At 52.8% G+C, this 27,352-nt stretch overlaps 1 protein-coding gene across 1 annotated transcript; it reads left to right on the plus strand.

Annotated features, from left to right (window-relative positions):
* Window positions 1-4,998: 4,998 nt before the first annotated feature.
* MIND_00192500 (uncharacterized protein) lies at window positions 4,999-7,023 on the plus strand (the record flags this gene model as incomplete). Its single annotated transcript, XM_037358833.1, has 13 exons — window positions 4,999-5,046; window positions 5,196-5,390; window positions 5,438-5,557; window positions 5,609-5,677; window positions 5,731-5,808; window positions 5,865-5,915; window positions 5,971-6,036; window positions 6,091-6,276; window positions 6,327-6,416; window positions 6,470-6,535; window positions 6,583-6,723; window positions 6,775-6,891; window positions 6,949-7,023. The coding sequence occupies 13 exons, from the start codon at window positions 4,999-5,001 to the stop codon at window positions 7,021-7,023; spliced, it is 1,302 nt and encodes a 433-aa protein (XP_037223928.1).
* Between the last annotated feature and the right edge of the window lie 20,329 nt (window positions 7,024-27,352).

The raw sequence follows: 27,352 nt of genomic DNA on the forward strand, positions 1-27,352 counted from the left end.
ACACCCCTCAAAGGAAGAAAGCAGGCAGTAAATCCCAGGGCATGTTACCACACATCCCTAAGGTCTATGTCAACGTATGTGTCTTGTGCCTACTTATACCTACTAATGTGTTGCAGGGTCTCTTGCATGATGCACTCTACGATATATTCCAGGTCATGGATGGCAAATCTTTTGCCGTTCATCAACTGGCAGACCAAAAGAAGGTTATTGACTACGAAAATCATGTAGGACCAGGTCCAACCAATCCACCACAATGGGATCATGGTCCTAATTGGGCTCATTCTTGATAGAATGGTACCATCATTGGGTGGGTCATTGATGCAGCTTTGACTGCGGATGTGAGTAGGTCAGGGTTGATTAGTCGTGGCATAGAGGCATTGGGGAACAACCCCGAGTTCATGGCACATCAGATATGAGGGGCATTGAAACAAGTGGTCTGAGATGCATGCCTGTTTGAACAAAGCAGAAGGGCATATGGAGACAGAGAATGAAGTGCAAGATTGTTCTATAGGAGCACAGGAAGACTGCCTCACTGCTTCCTGTGTCAATTCAGGCAAGGCTTGAGTGAGTGATACTTTACTGTATGGGTTGACATTATGCTGACTATTAAAATAGAAATTCAAGTGGTGTGAGATTGACCAGGTCATCAAGCAGTTGACAAAAACCAACGACCCTTCTGTCCGCTTCTGGCAAAAGATGTTGCACTCAAATGTCTCAAAAAGGCTAGAATGTCTTCAGGTGAAGGCCAGTTAGATGTTAATGAAAACGCCCATTGCTCTGAGGGTTTCACAACCAGGAACACCATTTAGTAAGCAGAGAAGCTTACCAAGTGCCTGCTCCTTGTTGATACCCAAGCCCTGGTATTTGCGGAAGGTAATTGCAAGAAGAAGAAGAATGAATGACAGCGAGTTTCGGATTCTGGCTTTGCTCAACCTCCTCGTGGGCTTCCGGCCTCTTTGTATAATTCTGCATGGTTGGCTGAACAGCTAACTTCTATTGTCAAGGCACTGAACGTGGACGATGAGTTCGACGAATTTGCTGCATTCTTTTGGAATTAATTGATATATCTAGTCTACGTATTTGGAAATGCCAAGTAATATATAACAACATCTGAATGAAAGGGTGAAGTTGGACGAGTTGGAGGAGGAGAACTTGAAGGTAAGTCATCATTCACATGATCAGGCAGGATAGCCGCCGCTCATCTGCCAAGCATCTGTGGTCTGTCTGCCGATCATCTGCCACTCACCTGCCGCTTACCTGTCGCTCATCGGAAGATCATTGGCAGACTAATTTTTTCCTGGCCCAAAAAGGAAGTTTAAAAGAGGGAATTTCCGGGGAGCTTTCCTTTACTCAAAAAGGTCACCTTTTTTTAGTAGACAGAAAGATATGGACAAAGGCTATATTTTAGATGACCTTTCATGAGCAGAGAAAGATGACTTTTTTTTGCAGCTGAAAGGGATGCAAAAAGTAACTATTTTTGTTTCTGTTTCCATTCAACATCAGGAAGCACGGGTCCTGAGTAAATAGCACTACAGTAGCTTCGATAGCAGCTGTAGTAGTGTAGACAAGGTGCCCACTATATAGCACTGCCATAGCGCCCCATAGCAAACAGTCATAGCTATGGCCCTGCTCCCATAGCAGCTCATATCCTCCATACCTACATACAGCGCTATGGGCAGTACACTGCTATATTGACTATTGATACTATTGTATTTCATCCCTGGGTGCAGAAACTGGAAATAAAATTGCAATTTCTGTTGTCTAATGCTACGATCGTCGTCTTCAGACTCCGTATCTCCCCCCCTGCCTTCCTGCTCTTGACGAATCTTTTCCTTGATGGCATCGGTAACGAAGGCCTCGACCGACACTTGCTCGTCAGTCATACCAGCGGCGACCCTGACATTTCTTATCAGCAGCCAATTCAAGTCAAGTGCAGAGTATACCGAAGGCTCCTTGCCCATTTGGTGCGTAATTTGTCGGAGAAGGCAAGGTCCACGGAATTCCATAACATGATGTCAAATAGCATGGCGTAGTATTTCGGCGTGACAACTGTCTCCTCAAACTTCTGCTGGATGCGGACACCCGTCTTCCACTCATCAAGACAGTGCTGAATCTGGACGACAACATTAGATGCTTCCTGATGAAATGAAATACATTATTTCTTTTACCAGAAAACATGGATTTAAATAGCTAGTTTCAATTCACCTTTCTGTTGGAAAAGAAATTTTTGAATGTGCCGTGTGAGTCAGTCATTTTTCTTAGTAATAATTAGTTAAAAAAAAGACTTCATTTGTTTTCTGACATTTTTCGGGCAAAAGTTGGCAAAAAAAAAGTTCAAATTTTTTACCTAACTTTTCACAGGGAAAAATTCCGGAAACGGCCCAGTGTGTGTGTTGTGTCTTTGTTGAGTGCATCTCTCTTGGCTGAATTGCACATTTCTGCCACGCATGTCACAGGTCACAGGCCCGCAGAATTGAACGAACTAGTACAGTATCCATCTCCATGTGGTGACTGATTGATTATTAATATCTTGCTTCACCAGGTCCCATCCGGTTGAAATTCCATCAGCCAAACAAGTGTAAATGTCAGGAACAAACATGAACAAACAAGTCACACTAATATGATAGCCTGCATCCTCCCGGCTTGCTTCTCTGCGAACCGTTTGAATTAGTTTACAGTGCTAAGTGCATTCCTGGCTTCTGGCTAATATTTACGTCTGGTGCCAGTGGAGCTCCAGCTCATGCCAAGCCTCAGCTGGGCCCCAGCCTTTACACAGAATTTGATAATGGAAATTTAAAGTGAAGCAAGGTCTCCACGGACCACATGCGGCTGCATGTGCCGAAGGCCACTAGTTATTTTGGATCATTAATGTCTATAACTGTTAACCATGGGCTGCTGCCACAGTTACATAACCTCCTGGTCTAAGGTTGTCGAGGTGGTGTCAAATCTGGCTAGATACTGGGGTTGTTGGTAGCCAAAAGGAGAAAAAATCACACTAATATCCAATGAGATATCCCCGTACAGATATGCATTTTTATAGCTCATAAAGTGTAATTTTCGACAAAATTCTCAAATTACTCGATAATTATAGCATCAAAAAGTGCCAAACTTGGGACATTTCAAGGTATCATGCATATCTGACCACCTATCGATTTTCAGCTGAATTCATTATCATTTCAGTGCACAGTAGCACAATGGAGATTTTGTATCACATCGATGACCCGAATAGGTAAGATGATGACTAATTTCCAGTAAGTATTCGCAGTAACACAAGTATTTAGCGTCAAATCTAGGGTCGGGCTCCCATGAGAACCGTCTCAAACCGGGTACTTATATCCTGCAACCACGCAGGCAGCAGGCTAACGCATCGCCGATGAACTTTTCACCAGCAACCCTCCATGGGCCCGAGTTCAATTGGGAAGTGACCACTCGTGATGGTTCACTCAACAACCACATTGCCTCCGATGCTTCACTCAACAACCAAATTGCCTCCGATGCTCAGCTCCTAACCCGCGTATCGCGCGCGTGCACACACTGCCACGCCAGCAAGACCAAGGTAAGTCCTATTATCAGGATACATAAATAAGCAGCGACTGAGCACAAGTTTCAGTGTATGTCCCAGTCACAAGCCGAAGAGTGCGTACGGTGCCGGAAGAGCGGCCGTGTATGTATCTACGAGCCGGTACCCCGGCCGGAGAGAAACCATGACCGGCAGCCACCACGAGCCGGAACCACTAAAGGACGGGTTAGGCCAGGGAGAAGGCGTTTGCCTGCACCAGTATTGCCGCGCGGTGCGGCTGATCCCGAACCAATGGCGCCATCTTCCATTGCGGCTGATTCTGTCCTCGAGGCCTGCGATTTCAATACCGGGTTTGATTGGCAATCCTCTGCAGAATCAGACACATCAGCATCGTTCCGCCGGTCGACCATTCCGCCATGGCCAACTACCAATGGGCTCGACTTCCTAAACTCCAAGTCCGTCGGTGATTGGCAGTGGCCCGGGTCCGCGGTCCGGGGCGAGTCGCTCGCGCCAAGTCAGCCGCACCTCGATTTCGACTGGCAAATGAGCACGGCTTCGGCGCCGGCCTCTCCGTCCTTCAATGGCAATCATTATGGAGCCAACTTCGGCTTCGGGAGGTGATGCCCACCTCCATGAAAGCACGGGCGTTGCCTTCGCTCCCATGTCCACAGGAAATGTTACCGGCCCGCTCGGCGATGGCGCCGCTACAGCACCAGCACATTGGCAGAGCCAGGCGACGGACACGCCGCGGGCGGGGGAGCCTTGTCTCCGCTCGCGATTGGCGTGGTTGCTATCAATGGCCTGTACTCACAGTTAGAGACCCGGTGCTTGAAAGGGATTTGTCATGTACATACGAGTACTTTGTACCAGGAGTGAATCGATGTCGATGTGGACTAGCCCATGTCGGGGGTGAGGACGTTGATGTTCTATGTGGATTTCGGATGGGCGCACAAAACCCGCTGCTGTCGTCGGAGTCGGGTAACGAAGCGTCGGAGGGGAAAAACCGACAGATGGAGACACGGGGCTATGCGCCCTGGATCTGCCGGTCGCCACGTTTTTGTGGTAACACCGACCGGGTGTCTCTCCATAGAAGCAAGTACGGCGCTTGTTTTCGTCGGGAGCATGTCCATATCTGTCAACGCGAGTGCCACGTCCGAGTAATCCATCATCAGGGCAGGACTCGGAGGCACCAGGAGGAGCGCGCGTCGGAGATAGTCCGTGGACAGGCTGAGAGCGGGCGCTTCAAGAAGGAGAAAACCAAGACGCGTCATCGTGCCGTCATCAATTCACACAGTCACGAGTTAATGACTCAGCGTGTCAACAAACTTTTCCTTCCACCCTCATGACGGAGGCAGCCCTCCTGAGCCGCGGCCGCTTTCCAGCGTCTCCGTCCACGAGGCTGAGGGAGCGACCACGCAAACGGATGTCCTCTCTTCCCAGCCTCATGTCCCGCGGCGAAGACCGGCGCGACCCTGACGATGCCAGATAACCTCGCCACGCCGGCGGGATTCCTCATCGATTTCAGGGTAAGTAGGGTTCTCTTCCGTCACCCGGGCTCCTTAAATGACATGTTCTGTGAACGTATCCTCGCGTTACGGACATGTTTCCTTCCAATTCCCCTGCGCCGCCGAATCCTGCTACTCCTGTTAACGCGCCGGTTTCACCAACCCCTCAGACTGGTGCCGCCCCGCTCGCCCAAGAGCATCCGCACTCCCACTCGCACCCCCACTCACACGGTCAGCCGCATACGCACGGGTCGCAAGCCATGCTCATCGCTGTGCTCACGCGCGCGCTCGACGACAAGCAGCGCGAGGTGGACGGGCTCAACCGCGAGGTCGAACATCTCAAGCAGCACCTTATCAAAGCCGGGGTATGTCGTGACCTCATTCTTGTCATCTGTTCCTCATGTTGCTGTAGCATCATGTCCACTCCGCCCCTCGTCAGGCTGTCCCCGCCCCGGCGCCCATGACGATGCCGGCGCCGACCCCGATGCCATTTCGTGTCGAAGAGGGGAGCTCGAAGGGCAAGGGGAAGGAGGTGAGTCGTCTGATTTCACTCGTTAAGGTATTGGTTCATCCGTTTGCCCAGAAAGCGCATTTCCCGAGCGACATGGACCGCGAGCGCGACTTACAGCAGGCGCTCGAAGACTATAAACTTGTACGTCTTCCCTCGCTCCCATAGCTTTTGCACGAGGCTCAGCGACTGTCTAGAGCATGAATTCTCTCATGGACACCAAAAGCCTGCAGGCCGACCTCGACGCCGAGATCGCGAGGATGCAGAGCATGCTGGTCCGCTCAAGCCCTTCCTGTTTCCGCTTCCACGCCGCATACTGATATAGCACTAGCCGAGCATGACGATGCCAGACCTGCCAGCCATCGGCTCTTCGACCCATCAGGTGCGGGCCTCAAGGCTATATAGTACTTGATGGCTGACTTATGACATACCGACAGCGCGCTCTCGACCAGCTCGAACGAGATTACCAGCACGAGATCGCTGAGTCAGAAAAACTACTTCAGGTGCCCACGCTTACTACTTTTGTCATTATTTTCAGACTAAGTGTGTGTCAACAGTCATCGTCGTCGGTGCTCAAGGGGGGTGCTCCCTGGCGCACCCATGCCCACTCCAACTCCCACTTGCATACCGGCGGCATGCACATGCACAGCCATTTGCCGCCCGCCAGCGCTAGAATCCGAGTGCCAGAGCTCGCACCGGGGCCGCGGGACGACGCATTCCTCGCCCAGCTCACTCGGCAGATGGTGAACCACGCCCCATCACCACCACCTGCTTTCTAATCGCCTCACCGTAGCTCGCGGCAAACCCCGGCCTCGACGAACAAACAATTATGGTGCTGCTTAAAGATGCCGCCGCCGCTGATGCGCGCAACGCCGGCGCGGAAGTACGTCGCTTTCTTTGTTTCGGTCTGTTTGATGATTGATCGATGCTGCACAGGCGTCGGGTTCCGGGTCGGGCGATGTGCATCTTCGCGATGCGATGCAACTTGTTTCGCAGAGCGCGGTAGGTTTCGCCTCCTACCTTGTACCGTGACCCACTCATCTTCTCAGCCCCTTGCTCCGGGTGCATTCCGATTCGCGCCGGGTCCAGTTGCTGGCGCCCTCCAAGCCCCGGCCCCGGCATTGGCGTCGGCATCACCGTCTGTTTCCCGTCCGCCCGCGGCCGACAAGACGCAAAACTCAGAGGAGATGGTGCGCTGCCTCTGTGTACCGCGCTACTATATATTTCTCACTTGCCTATAGCAGAACATGGCCGACGGCGCCGATGAGCTAGCCTCACTGAGCGCGATGATGTCGGACGTCGAAGAGGACGACTCGGACGATGATGATGATGATGGACACATGAGTACGATGGCAGTGGTGTGTGTCCGTCTTTCTAGTGTTTCGGCACCTGGCTGACGATTGGTGGTGTGGCAGAGTAATAGCCCGAGCCCGCCGCCGCCGAGCGAAGGCCATGTCGCGTCGGCGTCGACCGCGCAAACGGGGGTGTGAATATAGAAAATATCATGGCGGGATCAAGCGGAAAGTTGGCCGGTAAAATAGAGACTAGGTCAGAATTCTGACTGTAAAAAATAGAAATAGCAGTATGCTTGCGTGTGTTGAGACAATTGTGTTTGTACGTCTGGACCTAGCGCGCGTAGCATTCGGTGTCGCCGCATCAACGGAGCGCTCGCAGTGGATCGACTTAATCAGACCAACTTGAATGGGAGATGTGGCAAAATCAGAAAGCAAGGTGTATATTTTATTGTTATCTGAGACAGTTGGGATGGTTTGGGTACCGGTCAAACAAATCACGCGGACTTTCTCAATGACCACCTGGCTGGAGGAATTCTCACGCCTTCACAACATCTTGGTGTGTTACGTGTATCTTTTGCATCACCCCTTTGGGACAGTGATCAGTGGTCGTTTTGGTTGTGGGAATCGAATTGGGCTCCCGATCGACGGAGGAAAGGTGTATAAGAACCTCCTACTTGACGGCCAAGGTTCTGCACTACCTCAGCAGCATGAACTCCTGTGGTGTTGGTCCCGGGCCCTCCAGAGGCTCCAAGTCCGCGTCGTCCACCATTAGGAGATCGAACGCGTGGCCCCATGAAAACGCGGTTCATCATGCACGAGTTCCCGTTCGCGTCTTGCGCGCGTGCACGTACTGTCGCGCCAGCAAGACAAAGGCGAGCGCTCCTGCCAGTGTCTCTCTACCTATGACGATGATTGACCCATGGCCCCAGTGTATGACGGAATCCGAGGCCGGGGGGTGTCTGCGCTGCCGCAAGAGCAAACGCGTGTGTGTTTACGAGCCAGTGCCAGTGGGAGGGTCGGAGAGACGCAATGACCGGCGCCCACCACGTATCGACTTGGATACAAGACCACCGCAAGGCCGAGCTCGGGTACGGCGAGGAAGAAGGCGGCTGCCTGCGGCACCACCGGCACGCGCCGCTGTGCTTGAGACAGCGTCGAGCGCGTCCAACCACATTGGCTCCCCTGCTTCCATTGCGACTGAGTCTGAGTCCCTCCTTCAGGGCTGGAATTCCGGGCTTTATTGGCAATCCTTGACAGGAAGTTCGCGCTCACCGACTACCCCCTCTACATCAACATCGACGATCATGATGCCACCACCACAGAATGCTGAGGTCTACCCGGAACCGCTTCAGCCATACCGAGGTGCGACTGGCACTGTTTCGTTACTGGAAGAGGTACCGAGTGATGATTTCAACTGGCCGGCGAATTGCGGTGCGGATGCCGCCGTCCATCATCCAGTCGATTCTTCGGCTATCATGCCATGGGACGTGACCAGGGAGTTAAGCACACTGAATCCAAACTCCATCGCCAACTGGCAATGGCCGGGTGCCGCGAGCCGAGGCAACGACAATCAGATGCACTCTGGTTGGCAACCCGCTCCATGCTACAATAGCAATGAAGCTAACTTCGACCCCAATGGAGCTAGCTTTGCATCCCATCAACGCGCGTGCGATGCCTTCCCGATAATGTCATTCGCATACGGCGCCGGGCTGCCGGATCGAGGCAGCGGCGATGTTGCGGCAGCAGCAGCAGCAGCACACTCGCACCGGCACGCAACCGATGTGCAGCCCTGCATATGTTGGACATTGGCATGGCTGTTGTCGACGGCCTGCACCCATAGTTAGACGGCTAGACGGTGTTATAATATATATAGTTACCCAGTAGTGAGTCCATACGCTGCGAGACAGCCAGAGTACGCCATCTTGTCCGCCGCCTCTCCGCCACATCCGAATTTGCGGCGCGTGCGTCACTGCAAGGCTGGGGCACGCGGGGCTACGCCGCTCGAGATGGTGGAAGAAGTCAAGCACTGGCATCAATTCCCACAATCACGATCCGTCGAGTTAACGTCAACAGTCATTATCCAGTGGTCGGCAGTTCGAATCCAACACAGATCCATAGCGACAAATAAAATATGTGGTCCTTATTTGTCATGAGAACTAAAGAATAACCTAAATAAACCAATATGATCTCTTTCTGTTTCTTTTAAAACCACTTGAGTGGTAATGGGCAAAGAAAGCAGGACAGAAGATTTAAGGAATTGACAATAAGGAAGAATAAATCAAGACTTTTTTTTTGGTTATTGCGGTTCAAGAAAGATGGGTAGCCAAAATTGTAACAGGAAAAGTGTTGGGAATCATCACTGGCCAAAGCTTAACAAGCTGCCTATATGACTTTTGTATCACATCCAGCTTGGCAAGTACTAACCCATTTCATTCAATTACTAGCAGTGACTGTCACCAAAATATTTCAGCAGGTCAGAGCTCACGGCCAATTTTTTGGTTTCAAAGTGTGGATATACTGTAGTCATTTATTCAACGCTTTTAAATGGTGTGACATCGGTGCTATAATTAAATTTCCAGTGCCACCTTGTGATATGTGTGACAGGTATCACTGCATTCAAACTATGTGGCAGACCTTGTCTTCCCATGTACCTTCATGGTCTGGACCCATTGTAGACTCTAAAGTGGACAACATCTTTTCAGAGCACGGTGAAAGATATAAACTGGGTTTGGAACTATTTTATTGAGCTTTATATATTTTGTTTCCCTTACTATCATTTGATTATTGTTATTCCCCAGTACATCAACTATGAATCTTACATCACTCTATACAGCCAGCTTAGGTCAGAGCCAAGATCATGAACATAGATCCAATACTGCAGATTGAACTGGCTCAGAGTACGATTCTGGATGGGTTTCTTATGTACAGTCTTTGCTGCCAACATACTTAGCAGAACAGTCAACCACTTCTGCTACCCCATTATGGTATACAAGAAAACCGGTTTAACCAGGCTCTTGACCGATATAATCTTGACATGGCTGTGTATGGGCAACCACAGAAGCTTCATGCCTGCTGTGACTGTTTGAGGTTTATTTAGGAGAGATTTGTAGGTCAATATTATCAGTTAAATCTTTTTAATAATTTGTAAATCGCTTTGGGAAAATTTCTATGGCTCTGTCACAACCTATATTGCGGCATACTCTGATGCGCTCGACACGGATCATAAACAAATTTGGTTTTTGGTCTTGTACCTTCGATCCGCGGATGCCTCCACATGTACGGCAGCTGACTGGGTGCGCAATTGGAAAAAGCGAACCCTCAAGAGTGGTGCGCTTGCGGCCACCTATACATTCAATGATCTCATCACGGAGCTGGACCTCTCATTCAAGGATACGAACATCGCACAGGCGGCGCATCTGAAGCTGACGACTACTCGTCAAAATAAGATGTCGCTGACCGATTTCTTCCAGTCATTTGAATTGCTGGCAGAACAGGCTGGCTATAGTCCCAATGCCAAGCCATATGCATATGATGTGTTCCTGATCCAGCTTCTCGAAGAGTTAGTCAATACGGAGATTACTGGTCCTATCTATGTGGGAGGCACTGCCCTGTCCAAGACCTATTTGGAATGGAAAGAGCATCTGATGCAGATCGACGCAAACTTGTCTAGGAACAAGCTACTTTGGGCCGCCGCGGACAGACGTTTGGATTCATTCCCCAGTTCCAACGTACTCCGCCCGCTGCTCCACGTGCTCCAGTACCACAAGTGGCTGCGCCTGCTAAGGACCCTGATGCCATGGACGTCGACCGCGCTCGACAGAAGTGGAAACCTCTGCGCTGCTTCAACTGTGGCAAAATTGGCCACATTAGTCGCAACTGCCTGGACCCCCCTCAGAAAAATCTCAGCATCAGGGCCTTGATGGCTCAAGTTGATGAGGGTGACAAGTTCGACGGCACGTTAACGCAGTTGATCCAGAAGTTGCGCGAGGCAGGTTTTTAAAGCGCTCCTCTCCCCTGGCCAAGGAGACGGAGCGATCTGAAATTGTTGATTCGAAATATGGACGTTATTCTCCTCTCAGTAAATTAAATGCGACTCCCGATATGCCTGCTACGGACTCTTTTTATGGTACCGACTCGGACATGTTACGAAAGGACATACATGAATTCCTTTACAACTCTCGTCGTATCCATGTTTTGCAAAATCAGAATCGTCTTCATAACTTAAAGGAACAAAAGCGTGCTGAGAAAGATGAGTGGTGGACTGAGTTCCAAAAGGCCTGCGGAGAAAAAACCACATCAACAAAGACTGAGAGAGGAAGTGAGGAGGCGGAGGCTGATGTGACTGTACCTCCAGTCCCAGCGCACACTAGGGTTCGAGACTCTATCCGGATGCAAGAGGCTGCTGCGCGACAAGCTAGATCCAAGCCAGATCATCTTAGTCAGGAACTGAAAGACTTTCAACGGGAACGTAAACACTATGAGATGTTGGTTCCAGTAACTCTCATGGTTCCCGAGACTGGCAAGGTCCGCGCAATTAAGGCTTTGCTTGACAATGGTTGCACAATGACCTGCATTGACCGAGCATATGCCCAAGCTGAAGGATTTGAGTTGAAAGAGCTGGACTCTCATATTGTCGCCCGCAACGCAGATGGCACCGAGAATACTCATGGCAAAATAACACACTATGTCGAACTACGCATGGGTGTTGGAGATCACTGGGAAATGCAACGCTTTCTTGTCACTGGACTGGGTAAAGCCCGTGTCTTCATTGGATACGATTGGCTTTTCAAACATAACCCTGAAATTGACTGGCGTTCCCAAAAGATCAAGTTTTCTCGCTGTCCGGTTGAATGCAATGCACGTGATGAAGAGTTCCAAGCTGACCCTGATCTGGAAGAAGGAGAGTCGATCTTGCTCGTGGACTTTGGTCCAGCAGTTGATCTCCAACTGAAAGAGACCCAAGCGCAACGAATGGCTGAAGAAGCTGGTCGAGACAAAGAACGAATGACCGAGGAGAAGATTCCCAATCAGTATCGAGAGTTTGTCAAAGTGTTTGCCAAAGAATCATTTGACTCTCTACCTGAACGTCGTCCATGGGATCATGCAATCGAACTCAAGCCAGACTCTAAGGCTGTAGATTACAAAATCTATCCTCTGTCTTGTGGTCTGCCTCCTTCTTTGTCAAGAAAAAAGATGGCTCTCTTCGACCTGTGCAAGATTACCGGAAGTTAAATGAGATGACGATTAAAAACTGTTATCCTCTGCCCTTGATCTCTGAGCTCGTCAATAAGCTCCAAGGTGCCCGATACTTCACAAAGCTTGACATTCGTTGGGGTTATAATAATGTGCGCATCAAGGAGGGAGACGAGTGGAAGGCAGCTTTCCGAACCAACTGAGGACTGTTCGAACCCTTAGTCATGTTCTTTGGGCTTACCAATTCGCCGGCAACATTCCAAACAATGATGAATGACATCTTGCGTGATCTGATCAACAAAGGACATGTTGTCGTCTATCTTGACAATATTGTTATTTTCACGGATTCACTGGAGGAACATCGCAAAATTGTTCGCCAGGTGCTTGAGGTTCTCCAGACACACAAACTCTATCTCAAACCCAAAAAGTGTGAATTTGAACGCACTGAGATTGAGTACCTGGGAGTGATTATCTCGCACAAGTCAATGAAAATGGATCCTGTGAAGATTAAAGGTGTCATGGAATGGCCGCAGCCTAGAACTGTAAAGCGACCGGCGCCCCTTCGGACGCTCCGACCCACCCCGACCATCGTCCACGACCTCCTTCGCCCGCACAATCACCGATCCGTCAAGACCCTCCCAACGATCACCTTGGGACGAGCCTGCGACGCCGCTCAGGCCTTCTGCACTCTACGTCGGCAGTTACGGATGACCAGTATATCGTTGGCGCCCTAGCAGACGGACCCTTAGAGTTTCTTCTCTTTGGATCCTCCCCTGCTAGGTCGGTCCCTCCGTGTATTCCCCGTAGCTTCTATTCACACTTTGAATTGGAGCCATTCTTAGTCAAGAACAGAATGGTGTATGGCGTCCCGTCGGGTTTTTGTCACACAGCCTGACAGAGACAGAGTGAAATTACGAAATCTATGACAAAGAAATGCTCGCCATCATGTTCGCGCTGGAAGAATATCGTGCCATCCTCATGGGTGCTAAAGAGACGTTTGAGATCTTCACTGATCATCAAAACCTCGAACATTTCAAGAAGCCCCAGAAGCTGAATCGCCAACAAGCCCGATGGGTCACTGAGTTGTCACAATATGACTTCACACTGCACCATCGTCCCGGAGCGCTTAATCGGAAGGCTGACCTGCTATCTCGACGGGCCGATCATGATCAAGGAAAGGACGATAACAAGGACGTCATTCTCCTAAAGCCAGAATTATTCAGGGCAACTCAAGTACACTTCGAGGGACCAGAAGATGATCTTCTTAGTCAGATCAAAACGACTAGAAGATTAGATACCAGTGTCAAACTGGCCCTTGAAAAGTTGCTGCCTGATTGGCGAAGAGATGGCGATCTAATCCTTTACCGAGATATGATCTATGTGCCCCCCGGGGACCCCCCCCCCTACCCCATGTGCCTGATAAGGATCTTGAACCCCCCCTTGGTGGATGGTAGGGCTTAAATGAAAGGTCCAAGATATGTTACTTTATCTTTTTTCTGGTACCCCATTGTCAATTAGAGGCATTCTTTACATGGAAATTTTAACTCTTCCAATTGGGAGGACTTTTTCAAGAAAAACTTGAACCCCGCCATCCACGGGTGAGCCAAGGGCCAAGGTCTCCTGGATGTCACGGTGACGGCTGAAGGACAGGCGACGCGCTGGGTGGGTGAAACGCGCGCTGAAACGTGTAGTGAAACGCGCACAGCCAGGTAGCGAGGAGCAAAGGGCGATGAAGGACAACCGCTATGGGGACGGCGGCTGTGGTGGAAACGGGTGGCGGCTGTGGTCGCGACGGCCAGGGCTGTGGCAGCAACGGGCAAGGCGATGAAGGAGACGGAGGCTATGGTTGCGCCATGGTAGCGCGGGGCTGAGACGGTCGCGAGGGATGCGAAAATCTATATAATTAGCTCAGAATGTACCTACTAGGCCATTGAATCCCCGTCACGGATTGCAGTCACAGCCTGATTACCAAAGGGTAAGGGCTTCACGGAAGGAAACGGACACGGACACGGCCTGCTTACCAAAGGGTAGGGGCATTTATTGGACAACTACGACTACAACTACGGTACACTACGGAACGGAATTGAATTAAGAAGCGCCAAGACATTGATTGACACCGGAGCCGATAACACCGCCGGTCCGATATTGTATTGAATCTTCACTCTACGTTCACACGACGCTTGCCGCTGCGCCGGAAGGTCTACTCAAATCAACTATCTACACACCCTATAAATTTTGAACACGACTGGATTGCAACAGTCATATACTTTGGCTGGAGCCCCCGTACTTGCACGCGTCTTAAAACGAATCGGAGTTTGAATTTGGCTGGACTATTACATTGGTTAGTTGGGTTAGTTGGTTGTGTGTGTTGTGTGTTGTGTTTCTGTTGAGTTCTCTTTTCTTTTCTCTTCCCCACCCCATCCATCCATCCCCATCCACCCACTTTGGCTGGTCCATCACCCATCTCTCCACCCACCCTCCCTTTCCTTTACGAGCGTTTCATCTGGAGCCCACCACGAGGGGGTTCATCCAGTTTGACAATCAACAAATTATATTGTGTTGATCACATATAATCACGAGTTCAAGACTATCTGCGGCATATATTGCAAGAAATTTGGAACGGGAGAAAGCACGTGATCGCGCAGAGCGCTGGTCAGAATTACGTAACACACAAGTCACATCTGGTCACATTGATCCAGACACAACATAAACTGAGTGTCACGGTTCGGGTCGGGCCGTCCGGGCCGCAAGGCCGCACGGGCCCGAACGGGCCCGCACGGGCCCATATACCGTCGTCCTCCTGGACGCCCCCTCATTCTTCCAACCCCTTCCGTTCACCCCCTACGACCCTACGCAGCGCCCATCCGATCCGCCCTGGGACCTGGCGCCCATCCGATCCATCCCTAATACCGTAGCGTATAAAAGTCGTACTTACAAGATGTAGTCGCTAGGCTAATATCGTCTATTCTCCGGGCGAATACCCATCTCTCGTGCTCCTCAGACCTCTTCGAAGTCGAACCCCCCGACGCCCCGATACGGCCCGAGCCCAACGCTGACAGAATATTAGCCTCCCCCACGAACGCAAGAAGCGCGACAAATGTCTACCGAGCACGACAGTACGATGGGCACCCCCCGCAAGCCAGGGGGACGAACGTGCCCGATTCATGGCCCTGGGCCATAACGAACAACAGGAGTTCCTGTTCGCCCATCTGTTCCGAACGAGTCAGGAGATGGAGCAACTCAAGGCGGAAAACACCGCCCTGACGAATCGACAAGTGGTCCTCGAGGCCGAGCTGTCCCGAGTAAACGGGGAATACGCAGCTGTACAGCAGGGAGTCATGCAGAGCTACGATCTGCTCCGCCAAGCCAGAGAGGACTTGGCTCATCGGCCCCACGGGGAAACACACGAGTAACCGTCTCTCCCCTAAGGAGTTCACGGGCGACGCCAGCGAAGTAGACGCCTTCCTGGCCGATTGTTGGTTGGCCTTCGAAGCCAACCCGAATGTTTATAACGACGAGGTACGAAAGATTTCTCACGCACTCTCCTACATCAAAGGAGGGAACGCGGTCACGTGGAAGGAAAACGTCTCCCAAGCCATGAAGCTCCGTACCGCCGCAGCTTATACTACGTCACGAAGGCTTCGAGAAAGCCTTCATCGCGGCCTTCCGCGGGAAGCTCACGCCGAAATCGCGCAGCAGAAGATGGAAACCTTCGTCCAGACCAAAGACATGGACGCAACTAGTTATTTCACGGTCCTCGACTCTCTCAACAAAGTCGCACTACGACGACGTCAACCTTATTCGTCGCCAAGAACTGTATGCTCCGGGGCGTTACGAACGCGGTCTACCGAAAGGACACGCTCCCCGACACCTACGAGGCCTGGAAGGCAGAGGCCATCAAGCAGGACGGCGCACTCCGCCGCTACCGCATTTTCGACGAAAGCCACAAGGTTAACCACCCTCGGGCCAAAACGCCCCCGACGGCACCCGCCCCCGCCAAGAGCGGGCTCAGCAACCGCAACCCGTTCAACGGGTGGGCCCGAAACGCCGCAATCAGCGCCGCCCGGACCGGCCGTGGCCGCACCCCGAGGAAACGGGGCAACCACGGTCGCCGGACCTTCGACGGGGCCCGCGCCCATGGAGATCGACCGGGCCCAGGCCCCCGCTACGGCCCGCAGCACTCGCTGCTACAACTGCGGCCAGGAAGGGCACATCAGCCGGATGTGCCCGAACCGGGCCGCATCAGCAAACCAGATCCGGGCTATCTTCTCCGAGTTTGTCAAGGATAACGCGGATAAAGCGGATTTTGGCGATCGTCGCGAGTGAAGCCTACGCCCTCGCCGACGTATACCACAAGTGTCTCTAGTTACAACCCGCATAATCGATATTCCGTGTTGCCAATCCAGAGATACGTGGGACCAGACGTAGAAACCAACCCCGAACAACAAACCCCGCAAACCCCCGCTTCCGCCCGCAGGAAGAATCCGCATAAAACCATACGAGACACTCCAAGGCCCGCTTGGAAAAGTTGGCCCGCGGCCAGCGCCGAGAGGCTTGTCGCCCAAATTCGAGACCAGCCCGAGAAGGCTCGTGCGAAACTACAACAGTGGATACATCCGGCCCGCCGAGCCGAGAACGGGCCCGAACTAGAAGAGTTCATACGAACGGGGTACGCCCCCGACGTAGCCGAAGCCTTGCGACAACTGCAAAACGCTCCCCCCTTTCGGAAAAGTGAGGGCACCACGGCTACGCGGGTAGCCGTCACCCTTCAAGGGGTCAACGACCTCCGCGGATACTCGGTTGACGCCCTCCTCGACAGTGGCGCCACCTCCGAGTTCATGCACAAACGGTTCGCGGAAGACTCGCAACTGGAACTCGAAGCCCTGCCACACCCAGTCCCAGTGTACAACGCTGACGGGACGATCAACGCCGACGGGGCAATCACCCACATTACCCGCTTACGAGTCACCATTCAGGATCACTCCGAACTTTTGACATTCGCCATCACGGACACCGGGAACAGTGACGTGATCATCGGGCATCACTGGCTCAAGAAGCACAACCCCGTGATCGACTGGCGTGAAGGGGCGATCGCCTTCACCCGATGCCCGCCCGAGTGCAAGCGGGCCCGATTGCTGGAACAATGGGACGAAGAGGACAACGAACCCCTGGGCAAAGGGGATCGCCTCTTCGTCACGCGGATCTACGACGAAGGTTCGAACGCGCCCGCCCACATCCGGGCCATGCAGAGCGTGGCCACCAAACTGGCCGCCGCCGCCCACGCTGCCGAGAAGCCCCGAACCACCGAGGAGAGCGTACCCGCGCACTACCTTGAGGAATTCAAAGAGGTTTTCGAAAAACAGGACTTCGACAAACTCCCGGAACGGAGGAAGTGGGACCATGCCATTGAACTACACCCAGACGCCGAACCCGTCAAAGGGCGCTGCATCCCCCTATCAGGAGAGGAACAGAAAGAGCTTGACGCATTCATCAAGGAACATCTGGCAACCGGGCGGATTCGGCCCTCGAAATCCCCGTACGCATCCCCGTTCTTCTTCGTCAAGAAGAAGGACGGGAAATTACGGCCCGTGCAGGACTACCGGAAGTTAAACGAGATCACCATCAAAAACCGATACCCGATACCGCTCATATCGGACATCATGCATAAGTTACGTAACGCCCGGTGGTTCACCAAGCTCGACGTACGATGGGGATACAACAACATCCGCATAAAAGAAGGCGACGAGGAGAAAGCCGCGTTCATTACCAATCGGGGCCTATTCGAACCACTTGTGATGTTTTTCGGCCTCACCAACTCCCCGGCCACGTTCCAATCCATGATGAACGAATTGTTTTCCAACCTGATTTCCCAGGGTCGCGTGATCGTGTACCTGGACGACATCCTCATATACTCTAGCGACCTCTCCGAACATCGCGCAACGGTGAAAGAGGTCCTACAGATCCTGAAGGACAACCAATTGTACCTAAAACCGGACAAGTGCGACTTCGAGCGGAACGAAGTGGAATACCTCGGTGTGATCGTCGGGAATGGGCAACTTCGCATGGACCCGATCAAGGTCGCTGGCGTGCGCGAATGGCCCCGACCTCGTAACCTGCGAGAGGTTCAAAGCTTCCTGGGGTTCCTCAACTTCTACCGACGATTCATCAAAGACTTCGGCGCGTCACGCCAAGCCACTGACCCGGCTGACCCGAAAAGACAGCCCATGGAAATGGGGACCGGAAGAAGAGGAGGCCTTTCAGACCTTGATAGACCGAGTCACGGATGAACCCGTACTACACTTCCCTACGGATCACGGGGCATGGCGGGTCGAAGCGGACTCTTCCGATTTCGCCACCGGGGCCGTCCTTTCGCAAGAGCAGGAGGGGAAGTGGGTCCCGATCGCATTTCTCTCCCGAGCTATGAACGACACCGAGCGCAACTACGACATCCACGACAAAGAGATGCTCGCTATCATGCGGGCCCTTACCGAGTGGCGACATTATCTTCAGAACGGAGGAGATAAGCCGTTCAAATCTGGACCGACCACAAGAATCTGGAGTACTTCATGACGGCTAAGAAACTGAACCGGCGGCAGGCACGATGGTCTCTCGAACTGAGCGAGTATCACTTCTCTTTGTTACATAAACCGGGGAAAACGAACGGCCGGGCCGACGCGCTATCCCGACGAAACGGGTACGACAACGGAAAGGAAGATAATCAGGACATCGTCCTACTTCCCTGCGGGGCTATTTAAGGAACACGCGATCCCGCTATGCTGACACTAGAGCATACGGAGGGCGACGGGCTGATGGACTCGATCCGGCGGGCCGAGTCGGCCACTGAGGAAAAGGTCCTCAAACTCTGGGAAGACGGAGAACCGGAAGGCTGGGAACAGCACGACGGCTTCAAGACTCGACGGGGCTGGTATCGTACCCCCGGCTATGGGACTGAGGCATCGGGTGCTACGACAACACCATGACATTCCTATCGTGGGACACCCGGGGTGGCATCGAACCCTCGAGCTGACGACCCGCAACTACTGGTGGCCGTCTATTCAAGCCGATTGCCAGGCATACGTCAGAGCCTGCCCGTTGTGCCAACGAACGAAGATATTCCCGAGACGCCCCGTAGGAACCTTGGTCCCGAATAGCGTGCCGACTCGAGTTTGGCAGCGCATATCAATCGATTTGATCGTTCAACTACCCGAATCCTCCGGGTACAACGCCATTCTCGTAATCGTCGATCGACTGGGTAAAGGGATACGCGTACTCCCATGCACGGGAAACATCTCCGGGGAAGGAGTCGCTCGGCTATACCGCGATCACGTCTGGAAAGATTACGGATTCCCAGAGGAAGTAACTAGCGACCGGGGCCAGCAGTTCATCGGGCATTTCATGAGCGATTTGAGCAAATTGCTGGGAATCAAGATTCGATCTTCATCGGCGTATCACCCACAGACGGACGGGCAAACAGAGCGTGCGAATATGGAGGTCGAGCAATACCTTCGAACATTCTGCAACTTCCAGCAGAGCGACTGGTCCGATTGGCTTTCCTTAGCAGAGTTTGCGTTTAATGACAAGGTTAACTCTTCAACGGGATTCTCGCCCTTCTTCCTCACGCTGGGATTCCACCCGAGAAAGGGGTCCGAGGCCCCGCAAGAGGTCCCGACCGAGGCCGCTACGGTGTTTGCCGAACGAATGAAGGAAGCCCGGGCCGATGCGGCTGAAGCTATGAAAGAAGCCCAGGAAACGATGAAGAGATACTACGACCGAAAGCACTCTCCGGACCCCGAATTACGCCGAAGGGGACAAAGTTTACCTCCAGGGGACGAATTTGACCAGCGATCGACCCTCGAAAAAACTGGATGACAAGAGGTTCGGGCCGTTCGAAGTCAAGCGCAAAGTGGGTAAAACATCCTATGAACTGGTGCTACCCCCAACTTGGCGCGTAAGCCCCGTATTCCACACGGCGCTATTACGACCCTGGAACCCCCCCGTAGCGGATCATCAACGGGCCGCCCCACCACCCCCGGCAGAAATGCGGGACGGCGAGCCTCACTACGAAGTCGAGGCCATTTCGCTCGTACGCAAGCAAGGACGACACCGCCTAAGGTACCTAATTCAGTGGAAAGGCTACCCTCGGGAAGAGTGGACGTGGGAATTGCGGGACAAACTGGAGGGCGCAGAAGAGGCACTCGAGGACTTCTATACTCTCAACCCGTTCGCGCCCCGCGAAGAACTCGTAAACGGCCGATGGAAAATCCGAAAGCAAGACCAGGGGACGCGGACCCATAGGGCGTCGAGGCGCCGCCCACAACGGAGGGGGTGATGTCACGGTTCGGGTCGGGCCGTCCGGGCCGCAAGGCCGCACGGGCCCGAACGGGCCCGCACGGGCCCGTATACCGTCGTCCTCCTGGACGCCCCCTCATTCTTCCAACCCCTTCCGTTCACCCCTACGACCCTACGCAGCGCCCATCCGATCCGCCCTGGGACCTGGCGCCCATCCGATCCATCCCTAATACCGTAGCGTATAAAAGTCGTACTTACAAGATGTAGTCGCTAGGCTAATATCGTCTATTCTCCGGGCGAATACCCATCTCTCGTGCTCCTCAGACCTCTTCGAAGTCGAACCCCCCGACGCCCCGATACGGCCCGAGCCCGACGCTGACACTGAGGTTGCTGAAGAAGATTCTTTTGAATTAGAAGGACACATACTGGCTGGACTACCTTCTATTCTTGAAGAACCTGAACTAGAGGAAGGACAGGACTTTGGTCATAGTACTGGAGACTATCACCAACAGTTACCATTGATTGGTAACAGGAACACAGCAACTCCTTCTTTAAACATTTCATCCTCAAGTGCTCCACCAGAAGTAGGGCATCAGGAGAGAGTTGGAGCTTGAGTTGAGTTATTAGCTTCTGCACTTAGGCCAGATAGAGAAGATATCCCTGAAGACAATTCAGAGGAAAAAGTTAAACAAGAAGAACAAGAACAGGACCTTGGAGAGACAAACCTTGAGCAGGCTCTAGGATTTGACTTTGAGAATCCAGACAACTACCATAACTGGGATAACCAACTCCCATACACAACACCTATACCTGGTTCACCAAGTTCCAGTTCATCTTCTTCATCTTCATCTTCATCCAACAACTAAGCACCAATGGCTACAAACCAGGCTAGCAATGGGACAAATGCTGCTACATTCAAAATACCAAGACCATAGGAAACAGGAGTTCCTAGGTTCACATCAGAGGACAAGAATAATTTGATTGATTTCCTTGATCAAGTGGATGATATCATCACTTTGGGAAAAGTCAATCAGGATCAGGAAAAAAAGAAGACTATTTTTTTTTTTTTTTTTTTTTTTGGCTGTACCATATGCGAACTCTTGTGCAGTTGATAATTGATCATCCCACAAGGCTCTGGTAAAGGTTGGACATGTGAATATCCAAAGCAGTAAGACTTTATCCTACTACTCCACCGGGGGGAATGCATTTACGCACGAATGACACAGTGTGTGAACAAACAGTGTGGGACTCCAAGGCTCTTTGTCCTTAATACCCACTAAAACCCCTCGTTAGGCAGCTTTTTGCTGGGATTGAACCCAGGACCTTTTTGGTTTACCCAAAGGCCAGGACAGGTGGAATGCCACTACACCACAAGTCCCCTAAAGGGTTGACCAGTTACCTTTCCAACAAGAGGAAGGAAGAGTGGAGACTCTTAGCAGAGTACACTGATATTACCAAGACCTATGAAGAGTTCAAGAAGGCAATCAAGAGGATCTATCCTGAGGTAGAAGAAGACAGGCTGGGTACCATGAAGGATCTGGAGGAGTTATGTGACGAATATTATGGCATCCATCACACTCAGGAAGGCAGACTTACACTGGGGGCAATGGCAATGGCGGCCGGGAAATGGGAGCTCAGTGACAGGTCCAATGACAGCTTTACTGACAGCCCTTATGGCAGACCCAACGGCGGTTTGGCTGGGAGCCAGCTGAACAAAGAGATGTTCTTTGTCTCTTGTAAAGCACAATTTGTCGCCGCTCCGCGTGCAAGAATCACACACTTGGCCTGATTTCCGCGGCGTTTGCAAGTTGGACCATGCCGTGTGAATCTGATCCGGCGTGACTGGAGCTCTTGACTCCGATGTGACTCACGGCGGCCTCTCATGCCAACCACTCACCACCTCGGACAAGCTCAAACAACTGTGTGCGTGTAGAAGGACCGCGGTATGGGGACGAATGTTAGGGAACAATATGGGGGGGGATTTAGAGGGTCGAAGGGAGAGCTGGGGAGAGCAGGTGAGTTGTGAAAACCGCCCAGTTTCCGCTAGCTCACCAAATACTGCCCCCATCCTCCTATGGCCAATTTCTGGCCGTTCCCCTCCATCTTCCGAGGAGCATCTGGAATACTATTTCCCTTCCCATGCCTCGACGACCGCTCAACACGCCGTTGGCGCCTGTCAGCCAACACAATGTCCGACATTAGCTCAAAATTGCCTCGACCACAGCGGGCGCGTTTTCCAGCCGAATCCCACCAAACCGCGCCTATCAACTCCCCCCCATAGGCACTTCTATCACCGCATGAACGGAGGCCATCGTCCCATGCGTTCTCGCCCGCCGCCACTTATAATTTCCGACTCCCCCCTCTCCCCCCGCACCGAATCCTTTGCCAAGATGCAGCGTTCGACGCGAACTGGGTGTCCTTACAAACGCTGAAAATTTCAGCACGAACGGGACAGCGGCTATTTCCTGCGGCTCACTCGCCTCATTGTCCCCTGCTCGCGTCCCGAGCTTAGCCCAAAGTCGCCCGTTTCGCCCCAGATAGGCCGCACAACTGATTTGACACGACATTCGCACTCGCATACATACCGGCACTTCCGCTCCCCCAACCCTGTATTCCCTTTGCTCCCAGCCGATATCCCTCACTTGTCCCCACCAGCTTTGGCCCGGATTGTCCCCAGTGCGCGTCGGCCGCGTCTGCGAAGACTCATGAGATGTACACCAACTGTTGCGGCGCATCTAGGAGTGCGGTGCCGACTGTAGTCAGTGTTAACTGGGGGCCGGGCCTAATTCTTAGTCCTTCCAGCTGAAATCCCCAGAACGAATAGCGCCAATGTGGCGCTATAATTCCTCCCACTCTCCGGGAAAACCGGCTGGCGGTCATCCCAGCGTTTGCCGACGTCCGTTGCAGGAAAATTGAGGCAAACGGGCCGAGTTCTTGCGCGTTCCGCCTGTGTTTTCTCAGGATAGGAAAGGGCACTATGTCCCTTGGCCTCCTGTGAATCTCCGGCGGAATGAGCTAGTGGTTGGCCCTGCGCGCGGTCCTCAACAGCCGGATTCCGGCCAGTGGACAGGACAACCAGGGTCTATAGTTCGGTCTGGAACTCCTCCTGTCCGCGACTCAGACTTGGTGCGGGAGCCCTGATTTAGATTGCCAGATGTTGTAGGTAGCTGTGAAGACGACGGGTTGATGCTTGTGGGGCATCAACCGTTCTTGAAATACTAAGCACATTTGGTCCGGGTTGTGTGTGTTCAGTGTCACAATGTTCCTCACGTGGCTTTGTAAATAGGTCGCAGCGGCATTATATCTACATACTTTTTTTTTTTTTTTTTTTTTTTTTTTTTTTGGTGGTACGTACAGAAATAGTACAGTTAACCAGGTTATCCTACTAAGTCCATGTAAAAAGCGATGCTGCCAATGGTCTGGAGGGCATCAGTGAGAAGAAGAAGATAGAGAGAGAGGGGCCACCTCCCGGGGAATGTATCTCTACACGCCGTCCTCACGGCAGTGTGGGGATCCGCCATGGCTGTATTGCCAGCCATCTGGGGCGGGACCTACTAAAACCCGGGGATCTTTTAGCCAATCTTCTTGGGGGCTGCCCAGCACCCGGAGCCATGTCCGTCGTACAGTTGCCGCGTTTAGGGACGGCTGCCTGCTTTTTCCAGGCCTCCTCGCCAGCGTTCGATCAATTTCCAATCTGTCATTTATCGCCTTATACCATCTGTTGACTACTGCAATTCTCTCGTGTGGCTTGCCGTCAGCGGGTATAACCCGCTCGTTCCTCAGTTTCCATATGAGATGTGCCGACTCGGATACAAGGATGCGGTAGAGCCTCTGCCTCGCCCTCCGCTCCTTTGCGTCATCGCCTGGGGGGGTCGCGTGCCCACATCCGAGGACCGCGCCGAGAGCTGTGGCCGGCCAGTCCGCGTTCTCCCGGTTCCATATAGTCTTCGCCAGGTCCCAGACCTCCTTCCTTCCCACATGCTCGCACTCCATGAGAATGTGGTCGAGGTCTTCTGTGACGCCGCACTTGTCGCATATGCTTATTGTGTCCCCATCCGGGAAACTCTCCAGTCTCTTCCCAACATAGTAGGAGTCGTGCAGACACCGCCACGTGAAATTCCTCGCTTGGCGCGAGAAGTCGCGGTGTCGAGCTGTCGTCCAGATCTCGGCTTCGGCAACCGATTTGCCGTATGCGTTTCTCACGTCAAGGCCGACACGTGCGATTTGGCGCTTGGTGCTTTTCCTCACCTTCCTCTTGCTGTTTTTGTGTTCGCGGATGCCTCTGTAGAGGTCTTTCTGCCTTGCTCCGCCTAGCTTCATGCCCAGTAGGTGGTATCCCTCCAGGACACTGAGGTCAACTGATAGTTGGCCAGGTTTTGTCCTCCCCTTTTCGGCCAGGCGCTTAGCGTCTTTGGCTCCCTGCGTCTTCGGAGCCGTTTTGAAGATCGTCGGGGCCGTTCTCGCTCTGATTTCGGCAGCCAGGCACTGCCATACTTCCTTGTCCTTTACCCCCACCCACCCCTTGGCCTCCCAGCCGGTGAGCTTGGTGTTGAGCGTCTCTGCAAGGAGCGCTGAAGAAATGGATATTGTCAGTCCGGCCCCCTTGCCCGTGGACCTGATTACACACAGGGCGGCAATCGCCTCTGTCGTCAGTTCACTCTGGCCGACGTGTCTCGGCGTTCTGAAGGCCACATTCCTTCTGTCTTCCTCTTGGAAGAAAATACCGCCTCCGGCGGTGTTCTCGCCCCCTCTTCTTTTCGTCGCCGCTGCTATGCATACTTCCTCGGTGCCACGGTCCGCTGCTCGGTTCCTTTCGCGTCTCCGAGCCGGTTTTTGGGGCTTGTATGTTTTAGGAGCTGGTATCGCTTTAGTCAGGACCCGGAAGCCGTCAGTCCGTGTTATCACTGGTGGAGGTGGGATGAAGGGGTTATCGTCATCCCCTAGTGCTTCTGCGCCTCTTACCTCTGTGGTCGAGTAATTTCGGCTCCTCGGGTCCCATTTTGGTTCGATCTGGTTGAGTCGAGCCTCCACGGCTTTCATGCATGCATTAGGGTCCCGGCAACCTTTTGCCCGGTCGCTCTCGCAGGCTTCACACCAGCACATCGCATATGGGGCGTGTTCATCGTCAGTTTTCCTGGTGAGCATGTCCATCCCCTCCTTGACCGTGAAGGTTCTGTGGTTTTTTCGAAGGCACTTCGCGGTTGGCAGGTTGTTCACCTGTCTCACCTCCTCTCTTGCCGCAAAATGGTGCCACATCGGGAGCTGCCCTTGCAGCTCCTCGCCGGGAGCTACTGCGTCAAAAACTACCCCGTATTTCTGGGCGCATGCAAGCATCTTGCGGTGTCGGCTGGGCCATTCCTTTCGGCTTGCGTGCCAGGTCTGTAGAAACATATTGTCCATGGTGTCGCTATCTATCCGCACACTCTTCACCGCATGTTTTTTAAGGCGGTGGTTTGCTATCTTCGCCCACGCGGGCTGCTTCGCTGGGTCAAGCTCCAGGAGGGATTCCAGCCTGACGAGAGTCAGAGCGTCGTTCCTAGCTTCGAGGTCGAGCGCACATTTCCCTCCTTCCTCGATTGGCGCCATTAGCGCGTCCATACTTATCGGGGCAGCTCTCTTCCCGCTGGCATAAAACTCCCGCTGGGATTTTAGTAGGTGCTTCGTGACCTTTTCTGGCATTTCGTTGAACTGTGTTAGGTATTGTGTTTTGCCGCCGGTATTCATCTGGTCAAAGTGGCGTCGTTCCTCCATGGATGGGTGCATGCTCTCGAATCGCGCAAAGGCCGCGTCCACGCTTTCGACTCTGGGCGTCCACACCGCAAACGGCTCTACACCGTTTCCGATCCACGCTCCGAGGATGCGGACGGCTTCGCCTTCGGCTGATATATGTATGTCTCCGAGCCCGGCTTGGTCTTCCGGGTTGATCTTTCGTGTTTCTAGGAGCCTTTGCCGGTGTTCGGGCGGAGCCGTACGGTATCACTTCCGTCTTTGCAGTGTTAAATCGAGCCCCTGACGCAAGGCACCATTTCTCTAGTATTTCGCGGAGGATGTGGTAGTTGTCTCCTTCACCCAGGTAGACCGTCGTGTCATCTGCGAACATTTGGACAATGATTCTCTCTGTAGTGCCGGGTATGGCGTATCCCTTCAGTTCGGATTGCTGTAGGATCTCCGCAAGCGGTTCAATAGCGAGGTTGAACAGGAGACATGATAGAGGGTCGCCTTGGCGGACTCCCCTGGTGACACGAAATTTCGAGCTCATCTCCCCGTTTATGATAACGCACGTATCAGCGTATCGGTACAGCCCTTTTACCGTGTTTATGAAGGTATCCGGGAGGCCTACAGCCTTGAGGGTTTTCCATAGGTAAGCGTGTATGGTTTTGTCGTACGCTTTTTCCTGGTCCAATGCAATAATGGCTCCGTTTTGTAGATCATCCTCGTCGTACTCTACAACCTCCATAGCTAAGTGGATAGGGTCCGCGATTCTGCGGCCTTTCACGAAGCCGGATTGGTCCCTGTGTATTATCTTGGGCGCGACCAGTTCAAGTTTCTGCATGAGTGCCTTGGTCAGTATCTTATAGTCCGAGTTGAGGACTGTTATAGGTCTGTAGTTCGCGATGTCCGTCCTGTCCTTCTTTTTGTAGATAGGGCACATCCAGCCGTCTGCGAATCCCGAGTTCTCTTCCACCCCGTGTTCTTCGATATCGTTAAAGACCGCTGTGAGGATGGCGATGATGTCGCAGGGCGGGGCTCTGCCGGTGCTCTCCGTTTCACCTTGTCTTTTGCTTGCCTCATCATGTCTGTTTGCGAGGCGGCTCCACAGTTCCGTGGGTATACCGTTTATCCCTGGTGCTTTGCCAGGGGCACAACTTTTCAGGGCTTTTCTGACATCGGCTTCAGTCACCTTCGCCCTTAGATGTTCTACCTCCGGGGGGCTTCTCGCGGTCATATGCTCAAGTATCTCTCTCGTGGCGTCTTCGCGCAGCTCGTTCTCAATGTGCAGCATGTCACGCTGTAGGTCGTTGTGGTAGTTTCTAGCCAGCTC

Source organism: Mycena indigotica (assembly GCF_014461135.1).
Source record: "Mycena indigotica strain 171206Taipei chromosome Unknown Mind.scaff0002, whole genome shotgun sequence".
NCBI classification, from domain to species: domain Eukaryota; kingdom Fungi; phylum Basidiomycota; class Agaricomycetes; order Agaricales; family Mycenaceae; genus Mycena; species Mycena indigotica.